This window comes from Paroedura picta, chromosome 3 (genome assembly GCF_049243985.1).
Source record: "Paroedura picta isolate Pp20150507F chromosome 3, Ppicta_v3.0, whole genome shotgun sequence".
Taxonomy (NCBI): Eukaryota; Metazoa; Chordata; class Lepidosauria; order Squamata; family Gekkonidae; genus Paroedura; species Paroedura picta.
The window spans coordinates 63950909-63969932 of NC_135371.1; the positions used below are offsets into that span (position 1 = coordinate 63950909).

At 46.0% G+C, this 19024-nt stretch overlaps 1 protein-coding gene across 3 annotated transcripts in view; it reads left to right on the forward strand.

The window, feature by feature from the left end:
* The first annotated feature begins 311 nt into the window (after positions 1–311).
* Positions 312–19024, forward strand: part of MST1R (macrophage stimulating 1 receptor) — a 110692-nt gene continuing 91979 nt past the window's right edge. For 2 of the 3 annotated variants that reach the window (XM_077326037.1, XM_077326039.1), the window contains exons 1-2: positions 312–523; positions 3623–4930. In XM_077326037.1, the coding sequence (XP_077182152.1) occupies positions 3722–4930 (1209 nt within the window). In that variant the 5' untranslated portion in view covers positions 312–523; positions 3623–3721. Of the gene's footprint in view, positions 524–617; positions 831–3622; positions 4931–19024 lie in introns of those variants that run through there. The other variant, XM_077326038.1, reaches the window with a different exon arrangement.

A 19024-nucleotide genomic window follows, 5' to 3' on the forward strand; every position in this document is an offset into this window, starting at 1 on the left:
CCTGTCTTTTTCCAGCTCCAAGAATTGCGAGGGGTTATGTTGAAGTCCCCGCATTTCTTTCCCAGGGGAAAAAGAAGTCGGAAAAGTCAGCCTCATCTCCCTTCTTACTCAATCACTAAAACTTTATTTTCAGCCGCGCGAGAAAAAAATCTCTGGGAACTCCGTAGCTGCGCAGAACGCCCAGTACCAGCCCAGTACAAGATGGTTGCGAGGGGGTGCGTGTCTGTGTGAAAGCCTCTACACGTTTAGAGAAGAGCCCTGAACTGCCGTGCTGCCTTGAGCGCCACCGCTCGGGGAACGGAGGGTTCGGACGCGCTGTGTCTCCAGGGCGGGACAGCAGGTTGCCTGCGATCCCGCCGCCAGCAGCAGAAGGGCGAGAGGAGGGAGGGGCAGGGGCACGCTATTTTGGGTCCCGCCCGGCAGAGTTATCCCCGCCCGCTCCCGCTCCTCCTACTGTCTCCGCCTTTGCCAGCAGCCGCCCGAGGAAGGTGCGGGAGCTCAGAGAGCACGCGACGGCGGCAAGGTGAGTCTTTGGGCGCGGGGGGGTGGGGGGCTTTGCGCTGTAGTTGCTGCTGCCGCCGCTCCCTTCTGAGGGCGAAGGTCCCGAGTCTCGGGCTGGCTGGTGCTTGCGGAACGCGGCCGACTTCGAGTTCGGCTGTTCCCGTCTGCCAAGGGGCGGGATTCATGAGCCCTGGCTCACCTGTTGCCCGAACTGAGGCTCTTGTGGGAAGAGTGCGCCAAGGGCAGCATCTGTTGGACAACGGGCTACCCTTTGTTCCTGCCTAGAGGACGATCTGCGCTCCCAGCAAAAGTGAGGCTAGCCAGGCGTGGTATGTGCCTCTCATCCGATCCAGAGTTGGAGGCTAAGTACATGGCGATTGGGGGTAGGGGCGGGGGACACAACTCCTAGACATGTATTCAAATTAGTTCTTAGGCAGCTACCCTTGGCAGTGAGCTGGCCTTGGAGGTGGCTTTCCAGTGACTTTTGTGTCAAAAGTGGATTTGCTGCTTTGTGTTCTATGAAGCCGGAAATCACTTTAATAGCTCTTCACCCCTCCCAAGTTCTCAGCTGTGTCCTAGAGAAAGAAATTCTTGCTAGGTGATTCAGACTGCATCCCTGTGCACACAAACCTGAGGCTAAGCCTCACTGAATTTCACGGCATTTACTTTTGAGTCTGTGGATTAGTTGGTACCGGGACGCGGCTCCTCCTCATCCTCCTCTCCGGCTGCAGCCTCGGGGGCTGCCCTGCCACTCTGCCGCCGGCTCACCTTTGGTGCTCTCCAGCGGCCGCCATGGCTGGGCCTTCCCCTCAGCGTGGCATTGCGCAGCAGCTGCTGGCAGCACTCCCCCAGCAGGCGGCGGGAAGTCAGGGGCGCCTGGAGGAAAGCAAGTGGATCAGGGGCTCAGGCAGCGGCGATGTCCCTCGGCAAAAGACTACCCCCACCCCGGGCCTCAGTAAAAATGGCAAGCATTGACCGGTCCCCGGTGATAAAAAGTTTGGGGACCACTGTTTAAGACCAACAAAGATTTATTCAGGGTGTGAGCTTTTGAGCGCAAGCACTCTTCGTCACAAGAGCCTCTTGTGGCGCAGAGTGGTAAGGCAGCAGACATTCAGTCTGGAAGCTCTGCCCATGAGGCTGGGAGTTCGATTCCAGCAGCCGGCTCAAGGTTGACTCAGCCTTCCATCCTTCCGAGGTCGGTAAAATGAGTACCTAACTTGCTGGGGGGGTAAATGGTAATGACTGGGGAAGGGAATGGTAAACCACCCTGTATTGAGTCTGCCATGAAAAAGCTGGAGGGCGTCACCCCAAGGGTCAGACATGACTCGGTGCTTGCACAGGGGACACCTTTACCTTTACCTTTTACTCTTTGTCAGACTATGATCATCTTACATGACAGAGAATATATAGAAAAAATGAATTCTGTTACATCAGTAGACTGTCACAACCAAATTCAATGTACTTTACAAAAACACAGGGAGAGACCAAACTGCCTGTTATCAGTGATCAAAGCCTTTGATCACTGATAACAGGCAGTTTAGTCTCTCCCTGTGTTTTTGTGAAGTACACTGAATTCTAGGGGATTTATTGGCTGTTTTGACAGATTATCATTGGCTGTATTTGGTTGTGACACAGTCTACTGATGTAACATAATTGATTTTTGCTATATATTCCCTGTCATGTAAGAAGATCACAGTCTGAGGAAGAGTGCTTGCACTCGAAAGCGCACACCTTGAATAAATCTTTGTTGGTCTTAAAGGTGCTACTGGACTCTGATTTTATTGTGCTACTTCAGACCAACACGGCTACCCATTTGAATCTGTGCATAAACATGTGATTCTTTTATGTATTTCAGCACTGTTTATTCTTATGCCATTTGCTCATATGTTCTCTCTCTAATTGGTATTAGGAGATGGCACTCAGGAGTGCTTCAAGGATTAGAAGGAAAGCCTCAACATGTGTGGCCCTTTCTCTACTGCAGCCTTTCTCGATTTTTTTGCCATTGAAAAACCCCTGGAACGTTCTTCAGGCTTTGAGAAAACACAGAAGTGGCATGATCATGCAGAATATGGTTGGGAAACATAGCTATGTACATGCCCACACAGGGACCCTCCCCTTCCCAACCTCTCCATGTCCATCATTAGCCATTGGGGTCATATCACCCAATAAATCATTATCACCATTAGCCATATATGGTCATATCACCCAATAAATGTTTAACAAATTTAACGAATATATTAAAAATTAATTCCTACCCATTTGGGAAACCCTTTCAGGGCTATCCAGAATCCCCAAAGTTTTAAAAAACCCAGGTTGGGAAAGCCTGCTCTATTGGCTTTAGTAGCTAAAGAAATGCTATCTCAGAGAGGCCATGGAGAAGTATGCTACAATAAAACTTCTGCCTTAAAATGTAAGGCTGGAAAACTTCTCTTCAAGTTGCGGTCTGTGAAGTTAAGTTGCCATTATCTACTTTCTGTCCGCTTAAGCAGTCCAGCAAAAAGTGTATGGCAGACAAAAATGGCCTCAAAACCATTTAAACACAAACTGTTCTGCTCACAATCTAGTCTGCTTGATTTTGTTTCTTTTAAATTGTAGGTACATGCAGAACTGGACTACAGGATATGGGAGTGTTGTGTAGATTAATCCTATACCTAATCTAGATTCCTTCTGTTTTGTATGTTATGTTTGTTGCTCCCAATAACACAGAACCAAAGCAGTTAACCTATTACTGAAACAAAACATTCTCTTTCCGTAATACAAATTAATGCATGAGATCTGCACATTTTTGGGGTTTTCTCCTTTGCTATAGTATAAACCTTATGGTTTATATTAACAGTGACTCTGGTACACTCTATGATTTATTTAATTACTTTATTTAATTATTTTTACCCTACTTTATCCTGTACTTCAGGCAGTTTACATAATCCAAAACAGGATTAAAACACAATTACAACATAATTTCCATATAGGCAGGATTGCTCTGTGCTGAAAGTCTTTAGAGAGGAAATCTAATGGTTTTAAGAACTGTTCTGTCAAATGCTTAAGAACATTAAAATGCAAGCTTTGTGCTTTTTATTGCTGAAAACCCTTTTCATTTGTTTCCTCTCTCCCTCTGTTTTAGCTCTAAAGCAGTGATAGGACTGCATATTCACACAGAACTGAAGAACTGAGATAGCTCTATCTGAAACCTGGACTCTGGGTTGCTCTTACTTCCTCTACTATGGGCATATCATTTCTGCTTTGTCTTGTGCTGGCATTACTGCCAGTAATAACCCTTGGGAACACTTGGCAATGCCCACGTATTCCTTATAACTTGACCAGAGATTATACAGTGCAGTATCATCTGCCTACATTCATGGCTGAGAGTGACATCCAGAACATAGTCACATATGAGCCTGCTGGTGCAATCTTTGTTGCTCTTCAGAACAAGATCTACATGCTGAACTCAAAACTGGCGATTCTCTCCACCATAGCAACTGGTCCTTGGGGTAGTGGCCAGTGCGAGATCTGTACCAAGTGCCCAATGAAAGGGCCAATGGATTTTGAAGACACAGATAACAAAATTTTGGTGATGGATCCATTTGAACCTTGGCTCTACAGTTGTGGGTCTTCTCAGCATGGAGTCTGCTTCCTGCATGAGATTGAAATACAGGGGAACATTGCTTTCATTAAAGAAACCAAGTGCTTGTATTCAGCCCAGTTTAATACACCTTTTGAGTGTCCAGATTGTGTTGCTAGTGCTTTGAGCACTAGAACTGTAATTGTTGATAAAGGTGCATCATACTTCTATGTTGCCTCTACCATCAACAGGACCATAGCTGAGACATACAGCCCCAAATCAGTGTCTATACGAAGATTGAAGAGTACCACAGATGGATTTGACCCTTATTTCCATTACTTAACTGTGCTGCCTGGGTACCAAGACACATACCCCATTGACTATGTGTATTCATTTAAAGACAAGCGCTTTGTGTATTTCCTGACAGTCCAAAGAGAAAACCCCAACTCCAGATCATACCACACCAGGATAGTGCGGCTCAGTAGTGAGGATAATGACTTGCGGGAGTACCGTGAGCTGAGCCTGGGTTGTCGCTTTGAATACAAGCGGAAGCGGAAGAGGGGACTTTCGGTAAGCTCGAGGGATGTAACTTTTAATGTCCTACAGGCAGCTCATGCAACCAAGCCAGGCTCGAAGCTAGCCCAAACAATCAGTGCCAGTGAAACAGATCTGGTTCTTTTTGGTGTATTTGCTGAAAGCCATGGAGGGAGCATGATGCCACAGAAGAATTCTGCTGTTTGCGCTTTCCCCATGCGCATGATCAACCAAGCTATTAATGATGGGATGGACAAATGCTGCAGTTATAGCATCCATGTCAACATGTTACGAGGACTGTCGTTTTATCAGGATACTGAGTACTGCCCACAAAATGTGAGTTCCCAGCAAACATTGCCCATCTTATTCACATTTAGGAGCATGGATGTGACTTCAGAGTCTTATTGATGATAAAGTTGTTTATCATTAGACATATTTAGAGAATGTTTGTATATACAAAGTGGTTACAAGCTTTTATTCCTCTTTGCAGCAATCCTTTGAGGTAGATTATTCCTTTTATAAAGGTAGAAAAACTACAAGAGTATGGTTTGGATCTGTGTTTCCCAGGTGCAATTACTGCACTAGTCAGTAGGCAATAGTGATTAACTGAAGTGGTTTGGTTGTGTTTTGTTCTTAAAAAGGCAGTTTAGCACTTTGATTTTATTTTATTACTTTTTCAGCTTTTTGGAAATTGAAGCATGTTGAAGAACATAAAAAGGGCATATCTTTTTCTGTCCCTTTGCAGCATGCGTCATGGACTCATGTTGTATTTTTTCCTACCCTGCAAAATAGCAGAGTGGTGGGGAAATGCAAAATGTCATGATCTAGCTCAGAGTTCCTATGTAGGGGTGAACATACACTCACAAGCTGAAGAGCTGCCATGAACTTCCACACATGTTATGGCAGTTTGTGGTGGATCACGAAGAGCAGGAAGCAGGAGTTTAAATGGTTCCTCCTTTCTGCTTCCCACCACTTTTTGCAAGGAAGCCCCCTGCGTTTTGCTTCTTGCAAAAAGCAACAGGAGCAGAGAACAGGGGTCGCATATTGATACAAACCAGTGTGAACCAGCCTCCTGGTTCATATCAGATCATGTTTCAGTTTGTGGTTCAGCTATAAACTGAACCAAACTACAAAAATATGGTTTATGCCCATCCTGACTCCTGTGCACTATAGAGGAGATGGGAAGAATGTAATGACAGTTTTGCCAGGTACTTCATATAGAGGAGAATTCTGTCATTCAGTTTCATTTAGGAAGTGCTAATCAAACCTTATTTTTATGTGTCAGTACAGAAAATCTCTAAATGTCCAGGAGAGATATTTCAGCTTTAATAAAAATCCTATTTGTTATACAAGTTTTCCATAAAACACTTAAAGCAACATGGAAATGTTTTAGTAGCAGAGTTTTAGCTGGTCAGTCACCCCGCAATAAGAATGTTTTTTCTCATAATTCCAGGGTACTTATGTTGCAGTCCAAAACTGGGTTACCTTTTCTGAGTCCACTGAGTTCATTTTTGGTTTATGCTGTTTGATTTAGCTTTTAAATTTTCTCCCAGTTTTCCCAGACTTTCTTATTCCTCATCTTCTGCCTTTGAAGCCTTCTGTTAATTCAAACAATCCACTAGTCTAAAAGCTGTGAAATTCTATGACTGTCAATTTCATTACCAATGCTTCAACACCTGAAATGGCTACCTGCTGAAAAAAATGAACCTCTGTTTCTTGCAAGAGGTCTGGCTTTTGTGTATGTACATGATTAAGTTGCAGTTACAGCTCTAAATTGTATGATAACTGTTCTAGTGGTATTTTTAGAGCTAGTTTGGTGTAGTGGTTAGGAGTGCGGACTTCTAATCTGGCATGCCAGGTTCTATTCTGAACTCCCCCACATGCAGCCAGCTGAGTGACCTTGGGCTTGCCACGGTGCTGATAAAACTGTTCTGATCAAGCAGTGATATCAGGGCTCTCTCAGCCTCACCCACCCCACAGGGTGTTTGTTGTGGTCAGAGGAAAGGGAAGGCGAGTGGAAGCCGCTTTGAGACTCCTTCGGGTAGAGGAAAGCAGCATATAAGAACCAACTCTTCTGCTTCTAGTTCTTTTCTTTGAGAGTTGTTTTCTCATGAAAATATATGGACGATGTATGAACTTGGATCTTAACCAGGTTTCCTTCTGTGATCCTCAGAACCCATCTATATACCTTGCAGATTATGAAAAGAGCTTGAATCATAATATTTTACTTTTATCACCAGTACCGGTCCTGAGAAAAAGGCTGGAACTTACATTAATTTTGAGTTTAATTGTTGCATGCTGCCTTGCTTTCAGATAAAAACTCAGTAAAATAATGGCTGAAATAAATAAATAAATGGCCTTGTGTTATTCACACCTCCCACAAAACAGAGAAGGAAGAAAATAGATTGTATAGCTCAAACAATATGGAAATTTAGTATTCCATATAGTAAAACCTGCTATTTTCTGTTGACAGCAAGCCCAAAAGATTTGGATATTTTTACTTTTATTAACTAAAGTGAACTAGTGTACTTAGCCAGTTGTTTGTAGCTGTGCAGTTCTGGGCTTTGGTCTTGAGAATGTGCTTAATATACACAGCATATTATTATCTGAGCACTATTCATTATATTCCTGTCCTTTGAACCCTAAAAGAGATAACAATCAGTATCTTTCCCTGGTGTACTACTTGGCAGCACTGTAACAGATTCAAACACTGAAGGAAAAGCTCTTAGTTTCAGGTTTATTATTACATGATGATGATGATGACGAATTGCAGGACAGAACACTTTTTTATCTCTGAAGCTGAGCTCAGATTTTGTATTTCCCATACTCTATGACCAATGTAGTTACTGGTTATACCATACACTAGAATTCTATGCAATACAGACAAAAAAGGTGAAATGGAGAGAACATATGGAGGAAAATAACCTGGGCTTGGTGGACAGAAATGATGCATGAAACAAAGAGAGAGCAGAATGAACAAAAGGAATGCAAACACATTATAGGCAAGAGTGGGATGATGTCTTGGGTACGAGCGCCTTCCGATTGGGCCCTCACCAGGACAGACAAGAGTTCCAGCCAGTCGGGAGGCGTGAAGCCAAAGTTCTGACAGGGCCCGTCCACCCAGCCCAGCAAGGGGCAATCTGGAGACATCGCTGCCAATCTGCCCCTGACCACCGCAGGGAGAGGAGGTCAGTAGGGCTGCCGGGGGGGCGGGATGAGAACAGGGGCTTGGATAGGCTGTGCCAGTCCTTTTTGCCCCAAGGCTGTCCTAACTGTCGTGTCCAACTGTAACTTCCTTCACTTTGCCTCAGAACCCTGACAGAGCTGGCAGGAGGCTGCAGAGTGCTCCCCCTCCCCCTCCCCCTCCCTTCAGGCCTGCTGCGAAGGAGCCTCTGACAGCTGGGGTGGTTTGCCAGTGCCTTCCCCAGTCATTACCGTTTACCCCCCAGCAGCAAGCTGGGTACTCATTTTACCGACCTCAGAAGGATGGAAGGCTGAGTCAACCTTGAGCCGGCTGCTGGGATTGAACTCCCAGCCTCATGGGCAGACAGCTTCAAACAGCATTTCTGCTGCCTTACCACCCTGCGCCACAAGAGGCTCTGGCTGGGGGTTAGACACAGCCAATCCATGTGTACTTCTTGTTTGCAACAGATTTGAGGCCACTGAAGATGAAACTGGATGTTGTTGTGGAGGTTCTTTTGTCTCCTGTTTCATCTGCACAACAGCCCTGTGCAGTAGGCCTCAAATCTTTAAATTCAACAACAATCTGTGTGGGAGGCCTTAAATGTTTCTTCTCTACCACAACCCTGTCCAAAGTAGCCCTTTCTGCCTGGGGAGCTGATCTTTATACTCTGCAGATGAGCTGTAATTCCAGGAGCTCTCCAGGCCCCGCCTGGAGGTTGGCTACCCCGGGGTAGAAATATTCCTGGAGGTTTGGAGGTGGGGCTTCAAAATCGTACAGTGCCTCAGAGTTCAGCCTTCAAAGGAGCCGTTTCCAGAGGGTTGCTGTGGAGGAAGATTTCTCGCAGCCCTACAGACTCCCTTGCGGGGTCCCTCAGGGTGCAGTCCTCTCCCCCACATTGTTCAGCTGGTACAGAGCTTTGGGCTGGGTTGCCATCAGTACGCTGATGACACCCAGTTCTATCTCCTAATGGACGGCCACCTGGACTCCCCCCTGGAACCATTTGCCAGATGTTTGGAAGCAGTGACTGAAAGGTTCGAGCAGAGTCGCCTGAAACTAACCCCTCCAAGACGGAGGTCCTATCGCTGGGGGGAAAGGGGCAGGAGCAGGCAGTGCACTTACCCACCCTAGCAGAGGTGCACCTTACCATCGTGCCCCAAGCTAGGAATCTGGTTGTGACCATTGATGCCTCCCTAACTATGGAGGCGCAGGTCAAGAGAGTAGCAGGCCAGGCATTTTTCTATCTTCGCCAGACCTGGCTACTAGCACTCTACCTGTCCCCTGACCACTGACCACTTGGCCTCAGTGATCCACGCGACAGTCACATCCAGAATAGATTTCTGTAACTCGCTCTAAGCAGGCCTACCCTTGTCCCTGACCTGGAAACTACACCTAGTGCAAAATGCAGCTGCTAGGGTCCTCACTGGAACATCCTGGAGGACCCACATCCAGCCGGTGCTGAGGCAGCTGCATTGGTTGCCAATTGCTGCCCGGATCCGGTTCAAGGTTCTGGTTCTAACCTTTAAGGCCATATGCGGGTTGGGACCCACATACCTGAGGGACCGCCTACTGCCCTATGCCCCCCGCAGGGCATTATGCTCTGTGGGTGAGAACCTGTTGGTCATCCCCGGCCCAAAGGAAGCACGCCTAGCCTCAACCAGGGCCAGGGCCTTTTCAGTCCTGGCCCCTACCTGGTGGAACGAGCTCCTGGGTGAGCTACAGGCCCTGCGGTATTTGTCAGCTTTCCACAGGGTCTGTAAAATGGAGCTCTTCCAGCAGGTCTATGGTTGAGGCTGGGGTCAGCGAATTAGGGACATCGCTCCCCCCCAGGAGTTGGAGTGTATGCTACTCCACTCCATCCTCTCCTCCTCACCTTTTTTTGATAGTGAGGGACAGGATTTTCTAGCCCTCATATTGGTAGTTTGAGGTTTTAATGGGAATTTTAATTGCTGTGACTCGCCTCGAGCCTGTCGGGAGAGGCGGGAAATAAATATAATAATAATACTGATGATGATGATGATAATGATGTAATCTCCCCCTAAGAAGAGTCTCCAGTCTGATTTTCCCTTCACATATCTGAAGACATGGCTCTGGAAAGCTCATCTGTAACCACTATGCCACAATTCCCAAAGGTCTGTCCTCTCCCACACTCAACGAACATTCCAAACCACAGGTTCTCAACACCCATATCTCCACACCCATACCCTCATTTGCCACCAGGCTACCACAACCTCCCACACAACACACACAATCAACCCCGTGCCCTTATAGACTGGACAACTCCTCCCCTTCCTCTTCCCACCACCAAGGTCTAGCGCCTGTTGTATTCTTGGATACAATGGGCTTTGCCCTTAGTTTAGCATAATCTCTTCAAGAGCCTGTACCTATTCATGGTCAGAAAAGTGCACCATGCAGTTTCACTGCACATCACTACACATATCATACTGAATGTGCACAAGCACATTCAGGTGTTATTCTGAACACACAAAGGGTATATGACAGTAGACATGAAATAGTCCAGTCTTTAAGTATATTCAGTGGTCAGTGCTCCCATTGTTGCCAAATGTAACTTCTGAATAGAGCTAAAAATTAAGGCAACTGAGAGATTATTATATACAAAAGGCAAGGGGCAAGGGAAAGTGAAGAGTTGTGCTTATTGGCACCATACAGTCCAGAAAGAGTTATATTCTAATCCCATTGAAATCCATAGGCTTACATGGGTGTAACTATGGTCAGTTATTTTTCTGAATGAACAAATATAGGAATATGACAATTTGTGAAACTTTTGCTATTTTTTTCTAAGTTAGTCTTTATGTTACAAAAATACTCTTGTGTATTATTGTTGTAGCAATAAAACACAACTACTTTTCTGGGATTGGTTCCGATGTGTTTGGGCTGCCCCATGGGTCCTATGGTGGTAGTTCTTGTTCATTAATGCAATTTTAATATAAAGAGTGATGCCTCAGTGTTAGTTACATTTTTTTTCTTTTTCATACCTTGTTGCTTAATCACTAAAATCAAGGTAGCTTCAGCAAATGAGCAGCAAATGTGCCTCCATGGTCAGCTTCATCAATTAAAAGGGACCTACAAATTGGTTAAAACTTCTGTTGACTAATCTTCTGATTAAATTGCATTCAAAGGTAGGGGGGAAAGCTGAAGAAATCCATTGCTCCTGTTCAAAGGCAAAGAGAGATTTGCATCTCAGCACTTGGGGAATAAACACCTTGAAAAGTGCTTGGGTCATATTAGTATGTGGTAGGAATAGGATTAGAAGCATGTTCGAGTAAAATCTGGCTGAGACCTGACTGCTGGACACACACCCTCCTCCCTATTAGCTTAGGCATACACAAGCAAAACAAACAGTGTGTTGGCAGGATGAATGGATGACATGACTTCTTTGGTTTTGTGATTTCAGCCTCTGGATTTTGCAATACAATTTAGTCACTCCCTCTTCCTGCTCCTTCTGCATCCTTACATGGGTGCTGACTGAAAGACAAATTCCGTCACTGAGAAGAACAGGGAATGGGCGAAAGTACAGTCTGCAGGTTTTGTTCACAGACAACAATATGGCTACTGCAACAATCCCGTATACAATATATGTTACAAAGATACGCTTTCAGGACTGGATATTCATATGCAGTCAGTTTCTTCCCATAATGGCTGTTTCTCATGTGCAATATACAGTTCATGTGTATTTCTTTCAGGTTGCACTGCTTTTGTAGAAGTAACACATATGCTCAGTAGCTTAACTTGTTTCTGGGGAGAATTCAGTTCTTGGTCCTAGAGAATTTTATTTGCTGTTAGGACTGCTATATGGAATGCCTGTCAATTATTATCTCATGTGCTGGTCAGCAGCTGTGTAGTTACTCTTTTCTATGGTTCAAAGAGTTATAGAAACAGCTTTATGCTGCCAGCGGTTTTATAATTGTATTTTTATTGTATTTTATGGAGGTTTTAGTGTCAAATGCCACAAGCCGGCTTGGTCCGCCAGTGGAGGTCAATACATTAATATATGAATATAGCTAAAGTTTGGTAGGCTTTCTAGGTTTATATTCACTTTGCTTTCTACCCTAGCCTATCTCCGAGCAGAAGCAACAACTTTAAGGTTGTCAGGAGATAACATGTGTGACTGTACCAGAATATCTATATACATATATTATTTTCCCTGAAAACATTAGTTTAGAATTATATAGAGGAGTGTTGAGGGGATGAGTTATGAATAAAGAATGTTCACATACCTTACCCCTGTAGTATAGGCTACCCCTGTGGTATAGGATTCCCCCCGCCCCCAAAAAAAGAGTCTTGTTGGTACATTATTTTCACAACCAAAGAGGAACCCCAGCCTGAAAGGACAGGATAGAATGAAATTGGGCACCATCTCCCGAGGATATAACAAGAACCTGGGAGTCCTCACTCATTCTAGATCAAGGGTGGCCAATCTGTGGCTCTTCAGATGTCCAGGGACTGCAGTTACCTTGAGTCCCTGCCAGCAGTGGCAGGGACTCATGGGCATTGTAGTCCATGGACATCTGGAGAGACACAGTTTGGCCACCCCTGATATATAGGTTAGTAGATCAACTATCACTAAATCAGCCATTGTACCAGAAGACTGAAGAGTGGGAAATGCTACACCATTTTTTAAAATGTATCCAGAGAGGGACAAGAAAATTACAGGCCAGTTAAGCTGACATCTGTCCCAGGCAAATGAGCAGAAACTGCAATCAAAGATATAGTTGTTAGACACATAGAGGGGAAATCAGCATGGCTCTCTCAAGCCTTTTGGACTTCTTTGAGAAAGTGAGCAAGCATGTAGATGACAGTGACCTGGTAGACATTATATATCTGGACTTTCAAAAGACTTTTGACAAGGTACCACTATAAAGATTCCTGAGTAAACATAGCAGTCATAGGATAAGAGGATGGATTTTCTTATAGATTAAAAACTTATTAAATGACAGGAAACAAAGAGTAGAAATCAATGGACAGATCTCACAATGGAGGGAAGTACGCTGTGGGACCCCATGAGCGTTGGTATTAGGGCCGATACTATTTAATTTATTCATAAATGATCTGGAGCTAGGAGTGAATAGTGTAGTGGGCAGGTTTACAGAGAACACAAAAATATTCAGGATGGTGAAAACTAAGGTCCAAGAGGACCTTCCCAAATTGAGTGAGTGTCAACAGTATGGCAAATGAAGCTCAATGTTGTGAGTGTAAGGTGACGCACATTAGGACATTTCTCATTTCCTATAGCTTTGCTAATCAGTAAAGTTTTCTATCAAAATTTTCTGCTCTGATGCATTTCATAATGTGTGTTGTTAGCTACTCCTCTGTTGTTAACTACTTCCAAAATGGAAGGCCTGCTGCAATACCCATTTTAATAAACTCTGTAAGCTTGGCCCTGGTGGATGCCCTTGACAGCTAATTATGAGATGTGAGGTGCTAAGGAATCTTCTGGTGTGAAAGTCTGCAGCAATATTAATATTATTTTATTACTGGGATTAAAAATTCATTTAAGGGTCTACAGTTTTATGCTTTTCTTCAGTACTGGGAATGAAGTAAGAAGAACACACAAGTTTCTCAGCAAAGTCAATTCACTCATCTGTGCTCCAGTTTCTCATAAACAATAGTAAGCCTTAATATCTGAGCATTCCTGTCCTCTAAGCATGACATAGCTTGATGTGTGCTCTGGTATCCCTGGATTGGTTCATCCAGGCTGAAGCAAACTGTCCATGTCTCAGGACATTGCTACTGGTTTTAGTTCTGTGCTTGTTGGGTCATGCCTGCTATTTCTTCACCCATCCCTTCCCCAGCCACAGTCTTGCCAAATAGCTTACCACAAAGCATCAATGTAGGATCAAAGTGACTGAATCAGGCTGTTGTGACATGATAATGGAAATTATTCTTCAGAGCCTTCTTTTCGGAAGGAAGTAATCACTTGGCGAGGGGCGCACATGCTTTCCTCTTGTTCACCTTCCTCTTGCTTAAACTTTCAATTACTACTGTTCCTTATCTTGAAGTGGCAACCATGACTGGTTGACTAACTTGGCAGCTCCATGATACAGTAACCCACTGCAGTTCTCCGGATGGGTGTGTCAAAGCAGCTTGATCCTGTAGGTACAGTTGTCTTGTGGCTGCTGTGAGTCAATGTCTGTTCTGTTCAATTTACATGGCCATGAATTTACATGAACGTACATGGTATTATGGAAGACTGGATGAACCTTGATCTTATATGAATTTGCATCTTCTGGTGCCTCCCTGAATTGGGGAGAGTTTGTTTGTGTAAACCAGCCACAGGCATGTGGTTGAAACTAACAAGGCCTGTAACCACATGGATGTACATTCTTTATCAAATCTATACTTTCTTTTTCAAACCTAGTTTTCTTTCTGAAAGGAGTGCATTAGTAAGCTGCCTGGATAAGAAGGTGTGCATTCAAGACAGTCTCACTCATATCTGTGTAATTTTCCTTGCTAGAGCTTCTACAACCATGCTACTAGAGGGCTTTGTGTAGGTTTTTCAATACAATGGAAATAGCGTTTTCACTGTTTTTGCACTGTTGTGCAAAAAACGAAGTCTGTTGAGAAAAAAAATTTCAGGGTAGCACAGAATTTAAAGGAAGAGAAGAGGAGGGGCTGCAGCAGAGGATTGCTAGCCCCCCACTCCCACTGCCACCAACAGATGAAGGGATAGGGTTGTCAGATGTAGGTTATAAAACTCCTGAAGGTTTGTGTGTGACGCTTGGGGATAAAAAGGACCTCAGAGGGATAAAATGCCATACAATCCACCCTCCAAAGTATCCATTTTATCCAGAGGTACTGATCTCTGTAGTTTGAAGATGAGCTGTAATTTTCGAGTATGGCATCCCTCAGAGATAGTCATGGAGTGGAGGAAGCAGGGGACTAACATAATAAAGGTTAGAGGTACAGGTCAAACAAGGGTACTTGGTGAAATAAGGAATGAGTTCTTATATAGTAGTTCACAAGAGCACTTAAGCCTTAAGTGATGGCTTGAAAAATGGCTTAGTCATTTCATTATAGCTATTTATTTATTTATTTATCTATTTATTTATTTATTTATTTATCTATTTATTTAGATTTCTATACCACCCATTTCTTTGAAGCTCTGGGCGGCTTACATTGAACATTATATAATACAAATTACATGGAACGATGTATAGTACCAACAGTATGTAACATAAACTTTCATAAACAGTATGTAACATAAACCACATTATAAATAACAATTAACAGTAACATTGGAGGTTGATTCTTTCATGGGTTGGTTCTTTCAGTCTGGGGGTTCAGACTTTTCTACGTCAATCAGCCTCAAGTGAAAGCCTGGTGGAAGAGCTCCCTCTTGCAGGCCCTGCGGAACTGTGGAAGTTCGGGTAGGGCTCTGATCTCCTCAGGGAGCTCGTTCCACCAGGTGGGGACCAGGACCGAGAAGGCTCTGGCCCTTGTTGAGGACCAATGTGCTTCTCTGGGGCCAGGGATCCACAGCCAGTTGGAGGTGGTGGAGCGTAGGGCTCTTTTGGGGGTATAGGCAGCGAGGCGGTCTCTCAAATACACTGGGGTCAAACTGCGTACGGCCTTAAAGGTCACAGCATTCTGCACCAATTGTAGTTTCCGGATCAAGGATAGGGGTAGGCCTGCGTAGAGCGAGTTGCAGAAGTCCAGTCTAGAGGTAACTGTCACGTGGATCACTGTGGCTAGGTGCTTTGGGTCCAGATAGGGCGCTAGTAGCTTGGCTTGGCGGAGGTGGTAGAATGCCAGCCGCGCTACCTTTGTGACCTGGGCCTCCATTGTAAGGGAAGCGTCCAGGGTCATGCCCAGGTTCCTGGCGGTGTGCGTTGGTGAGAACTGTACACCGTCCAGGATGGGCAGCCACGCTTCCTCCCATGGTCCCTTCCTACCCAACCACAGGACCTCCGTCTTTGCAGGGTTGAGCTTCAGGCACTTGATCCATTTTGTCACTGCTTCCAGACATCTGGCTAAGGGTTCTTGGGGAGAGTCAGGGCGGTCATCCATCAGGAGATAGAGCTGGGTGTCATCCACATATTTATGGCAACCCAGCCCAAACCTCCGCACCAGCTGAGCCAGAGGGCACATAAAGATGTTGAATAAAACAGGAGAGAGGACTGCTCCTTGTGGGACTCCACATGTGAGCTGATGTTGTTTAGATGCTCTCTCTCCTGTCACTATCCTCTGTCCGCGGACCCCGAGGAAGGAATTCAGCCATTTGATGGCTGTTCCCCGTATTCCGGTGTCGGTTAGGCGGTGAGCTGGGAGCTCGTGATCTACTGTGTCAAACGCTGCTGATAGGTCTAATAGTATGAGCAGCGCTGACCTGCCCCGGTCTAGCTGGCGTTGGAGATCATCCATCAGGGGGACTAGCACTGTCTCTACCCCATGTCCAGGCTGGAAGCCCGACTGAAATGGGTCAAGGGCTGAAGTTTCCTCCAGGAATGCTGATATTTGGTCCACAGCAGCCCTTTCAACCAACTTCCCCAGAAACGCTAAGTGCGAAACGGGGCGATAGTAGTCAGGCTCCTGTGTGGCCAAGGATGGTTTCTTGAGTAACGGGCTTACCACTGCCTCTTTTAATCCCTCTAGGAATTCTCCTGTTGAAAGGGAGAGGTTAATTATTTCCCGGAGAGGGGCTCCGATTCTTCTGTCTGTTGTTTTAGGAGCCATGATGGGCATGGGTCTAGTGGGCAAGTGGTTGGCCTCGTTGCTGTTAGCATCCTGTCCACTTCAGTTTGTGAGAGTCATCTGAAGTGACTCATTGTCCTCTCCAAAGACGGGCCTCTAGGGGCCTCTAGTTCACTTTCTGTGTCTAAAGTTGAAGGAAGGTCACGGCAAAGCCTTGAGATTTTGTCTGCGAAGTGACTTGCAAATGCCTCAGAGCTAATCTTCAATTGGCTATTATTTTGGCGCCCTTCATTGAGGGCGTTGAGAGATCGAATTATCCTAAATAATTGTGCCGGGCGTGAGTGCGCAGACGCGATGCTAGTCGGGTAAAAGTTTCATTTCACTAACTTCACCGCCATCTCATGGGCTCTTAACTGCATTCTATAAGTTGCTCTCGGTTCTTCGTCGCGAGTCTTCCTCCAAACTCGCTCTAGCTGTCTTAGTTCCCGTTTCTTCTGGCAGAGCTCCTCCGTATACCATGGAGCCCGCTTGAGACAGGGTCAGAGAGGGCAATTGGGAGCTATCTCATCAATGGCAGGCAGCAGTCTGTCATGCCAGTTGCTGACCAGTCCATCTAGGGAAGTGCCGGGAAGCATTGGGTCCCGCAGAGCATTCAGAAATCCAATTGGATCCATAAGTCTCCGCGGGCGAGCTGAAATGTGCTCGGCATCCAATTGAGGGGGAGGTGGCAACCTAAGCTGGTTCTTCAGGGTATAGTGGTCTGACCACGCTCAACCCTGCACCGAAAATCAGGTCCAGGGTGTGTGTTTGATGGGTAGGGCCAACAACAAAGTGCGAGAGCCCTAGTGTCGCCATAGCTGACACCAGATCCAACCCGTTGCCAGAGGGCGGCAGTTCCGCATGGACATTAAAGTCCCCCAGAATTAGTAGTCTAGGGTAGTGGTCCCCAACCACCGGGCCGTGGCCCGGCACCGGGCCGCAAAGGCCCTGGCACCGGGCTGCGGCTCCCTCTCCCCGCCCCCCCCCCGCAGTAAAAAACTTCCCAGGCCGCAAGCTTGCGGCCCGGCAAGCTTTTTACTGTGGGAGGAGGGAGAGGGAAGCATGGTCGCGCACGCGCATTGCGCATGCATGGCTGAAATCGTGCAACCGCAGCACTTTTGTGCGTGCATGCGCAAAAGTGCAGTGCATGCGCGAATTCGGCCGCGCATGCACAATGCATGTGCACGGCTGCGCATGTGTGAAATGCGCGGCCGGGCAAGCGCCCTCCCTGCTGCTGCTGGTCCCCAGCCTGAAAAAGGTTGGGGACCACTGGTCTAGGGAACTGTAATGCCCAGGTGGCGTCTGCCTCTAGCAGGGCAGGCAGGGCATCTGGAGGTGCATTGGGTGCGCGATACACCAGCCAGATGGCCATGCTCTCGGTTGTGCCCCACCCGAGACCCACACACTCAATTCCTGGGATTGTCGGCACGGGGAGAGTCCTAAAGGAGATGTTATTTCAGATCAGGATTGCCACTCTTCCTCCCCTCCCCAAAGTCTGTGACTGATGGAGGACAGAGAACCCGGCAGGGGCCAGCTCTTTCCGGGCGACTGTTTCACCATCCCTGGACCAGGTTTCCGTCATGCATGCCAGGTCTACCCTCCGCTCTGTGAAGTACGCTTGCAGAGCAGAGGCTTTGTTGTTTATTGACCTGGTATTGCACAACATCAGTGTTGGAGGTGGGTGACTTGAAAGATGGGGTGGAGGTTAGAAGGGGTTCGAGCATGGTTGTATCTCGATCCCCTTCTTTTGTCCAGCCTCCTCTCACCGTTGTCTCTGCCTCTTCCCTGTATTATTGGGATCCCTGATCCCCTTTGCCCCCTTTTGATGTTGTTGAACCGTTGTTTCTGCTCGGTGTTTGGGAGCTCTCCATGCTTAATATTGTGTTTTCCCCTGAGTTACTAACTGATTGGTTTCTAGGGTATTTGCCCTGATTCTGGTTCTTATTCAGTTGCTTTGGTTTGCTATCTATGGTTTTTTCAGTTTCAGGTGGGTTGCTTTGTTTTTGGCAATTCAGGTGGGTTAGGGTTCCAGAGGGATGGCTCCGATCGCTTTATTGCATCTCAGGGTTACCCAATCTGAAGCTGGTTTGGTTGGTTGGGTGTTATTACATTCTATTAGTTCCCATTTCAGTTTGGGTGGAGGGGGAGGGTTTTTTTTGGGGGGGAGGGGTTCAAGTATTTTCCTTCTCTTATCCTTCCCCCCCTCCTTGTTGGATGAGCTCTTTTCCCTCCCCCTCTCTTCTTTCCACTGGGGGGGGGGTTATTTTTTGATTACCCAGTTTACTCCCTTCCATTACTCTTCTTCCTTTGTTGTTGGGTAGGTTCTTGTTTTTCTCTCTTTTCTTCTCTCTCTTCCTTGTTGCTGAGCAGATTTTGCCCCTTGGTTTTTCCCTCCCCCTCGGTTGTATTCCCACTTAATTTTTTCTAACCGTTATGATTAATGGTTATGATGTATATAAATGTAGTGTAAACAACTTTGAGTCTGCTGTGTGTGGAGAAAGACAGGATTATATATGTTGAGTGAATAAATAAATTGTATTCGCAGTGAGTGATTTGCT